Here is a 2,536-nt window from a genome sequence, read left to right as displayed (position 1 = left end):
TTTTTGGGTTGTATGGAAGCCCCAAACGCAATTTCATTGTTCTTGACAATGACAATAAATAAATACTACTACTAATTATAGCTTAATATTTGCAGCTTGACCTACTACTCTGAGTTGAGATACAAGTATGCATGCAGTGCATGCATCGTACGGACTTTGTAGAAGATGAAGTGATTTGTTTGAGCTTGTTTTATCAGATAATCAGAGTGATATTGAGTCTTTGAAACTTCCTGTTGTCTCATGTTGCAAGAAACCCCAATCTATTAACCACCTTCAGAGTTGTTGATCATTTTTCCACTTTCCTTAGAACTGCACTGAATATGCAGATGAGAAAGCAACTTAAAGCTCAGGAGGCCACTTCAGACATCTTCTGAAACATCACTATCATCAGGTCTACAGTGCAGTCAACATGAAGACTCTCAGCCTGACGGCGGGACTGCTGCTCATGGTGTTTGCAGTTTACCCCAGCGATGCCTGTAAGTCTGTGTTAGATTTTTCCCAGGTATTCTTGTTTTCACACACAAAATATGAGTAATTCTTGCCATGAGAAATTATATGATGGTTATTTTGTCATCTATCTGTGCGATTTTTGCATAAATATTTAGTTCATTTTTTTTAAATTAAAAAAGCGGATAAAATTTTCCAGCGTCTTACCGTGCCTTAAAAAATTATCATAGTACATTTATTTATGTATTTACAAATAATGCTTTTTAAAGCTAGTTAACTAGCTCAATTGGACCAATAGGAACAAGACTTTCTAAAATTGTTTTTGCAGTGATGACGCACGAACCCAGTGCTGCTAACTTAGTGACTTCGTCACTATATTTAGCGAGTTTTAGAATTAGAATTAAACTTTATTGTCATTTCACATGCCACAAGTACAAGGCAACGAAATGCAGTTTGCATCCATCCAGAAAGTTCTTTAGCAATAATATAGATATTACACAATATGGATCTATTATAGGTATGTTACAATGTACATGGTATGAAGGTATGTTATGAATATACTATAAGTGTAAGTATGTTCAGGCTATAGCTCTAGTGAGTGAACAAGCTATGCACAGGCTATATAACAGGTTATACATATGGTTAAAAATGTGGAAACTATATAGATTGTAGATATACAATTGGAGTATTAATAAACAGTTGTAAAACTATAATTATTATATTGTACAGTATGATTGTCTATGCAGCATTTACAGTAGTGCAGTTGAGATCAGTGAGATATATGGATAATTTATACAGTAGTTATATAAAGGGCCATTGGTTGTGAGTAGTGTTTCAGTCCATGTTATTATTGTGTGTATGAGGGGTTTAGACGTCCTTAGTGACTTTTTTTCTAAAAAGCCACCAGCGACAAATCTGGCGACTTTTGCTGGTGATAGACCTCACGCAGCAGTCGCCCTCAGCTGCTGTCAGTGCAAGAGATGTTCACACCTACACAAACTGCAAATGAATCCCCCCCGACTGTTACGCAGTCAGTTCTTCTTTTACTGTTACTTTTTGTGGATCACAAGGTATAAAACTACCCGCTCATTTAAAAAAAAAAACAACTCCTCCAGAGTGCCTATTTTGTGTCACTTTTCCCAGTCCCAAGCAAGATAAAGGGGGAGGGTTGGAATTGTGACAATAAAAAAAACCCCAATAAATGCTAAAAGAAATTTAACTTGTAGTTCTAAATATATTCTAAATGCATTTAGGGTGTTTTTTACTCACTTTATGTCTTTTCCACTATGTTATTTCTCTCTCCTACAGCGTGGTTACAATTACATAAGCATGACCAATTATGCAAATGAGGCCATGACATCATTTAGCAATTTCTAGAGACTTTTAGGACAGCTAATAGCGAGTTTCCTTACTGAGGAGTTGGCAACACTGCATGAACCCTGCTTCTAGGTCCAAAATACTCTGTGTTTATTAAGGCTGTTGTGTTTTTAACATTTTTTTTATCCTTTATATTTTGTTCTATTTAATCTGAACAAGGCCCTGAAAACAGTCAGTGATCACTGTCGGCCTCTCTTGGTTTTTATGACCACTATTCTTTTTAAAGCTCAGTTTTTAAAACCACACAATGTAACTACAACCCAGCCCACGCAGCAGCATATTAATGACAAACCTTGTATTGTGGATGGAATATCTCTGTTGCTCTCCTGGCTAAAGTTTGGTCCATTTGAAGCATCCTGCCATGCAATTGCATTTGTCCCTAACCATCGGGAACCCTCACATTAACTTTCATCAGTGGAAAAAAAAGTTAGCGTTCATCCTCCAGCTTCACTGTGTTTGTCTTTATATTATGCTAACTGTAGCTGTGTAACTTCATTATATACCAGCCAACCTCAACTTCAGTAACCCTACAAACGTCGCTGCTGTTTAGTTTTCTGTCTTCATTTATGTCGGAAGTGACAGCAGAGCTGTACGTTTTAATTTATTCAGAAATCCCTCAGTCAGAACATAGTTTCCATCCAAATATAACATACTATCGAGCTAATTCCCTGCTAACTTTGAACTCCATTAAACTTTCTAAATCCTGTTTTCA

General features: G+C 36.4%; 1 protein-coding gene across 2 annotated transcripts in view; it reads left to right on the top strand.

Moving 5' to 3' along the window:
• LOC102199050 (C-C motif chemokine 3-like) overlaps nt 1–2,536 on the top strand; it is a 26,647-nt gene that overhangs the window by 16,270 nt on the left and 7,841 nt on the right. Inside the window, exon 1 of one of the 2 annotated variants that reach the window (XM_005751193.2) lies at nt 334–476. The exons of the other annotated variant lie outside the window; for it this stretch is intronic. Within the exon in view, the coding sequence (XP_005751250.1) occupies nt 410–476 (67 nt within the window). The 5' untranslated portion in view covers nt 334–409. Of the gene's footprint in view, nt 1–333; nt 477–2,536 lie in introns of those variants that run through there. 2 annotated transcript variants of the gene reach the window in all.

The sequence above is a fragment of the Pundamilia nyererei genome, unplaced genomic scaffold (assembly GCF_000239375.1).
Source record: "Pundamilia nyererei isolate P.nyererei 1_Seehausen unplaced genomic scaffold, PunNye1.0 scaffold00303, whole genome shotgun sequence".
Lineage (NCBI taxonomy): Eukaryota > Metazoa > Chordata > Actinopteri > Cichliformes > Cichlidae > Pundamilia > Pundamilia nyererei.
This window is presented reverse-complemented; position numbering and strand designations above follow the sequence as displayed.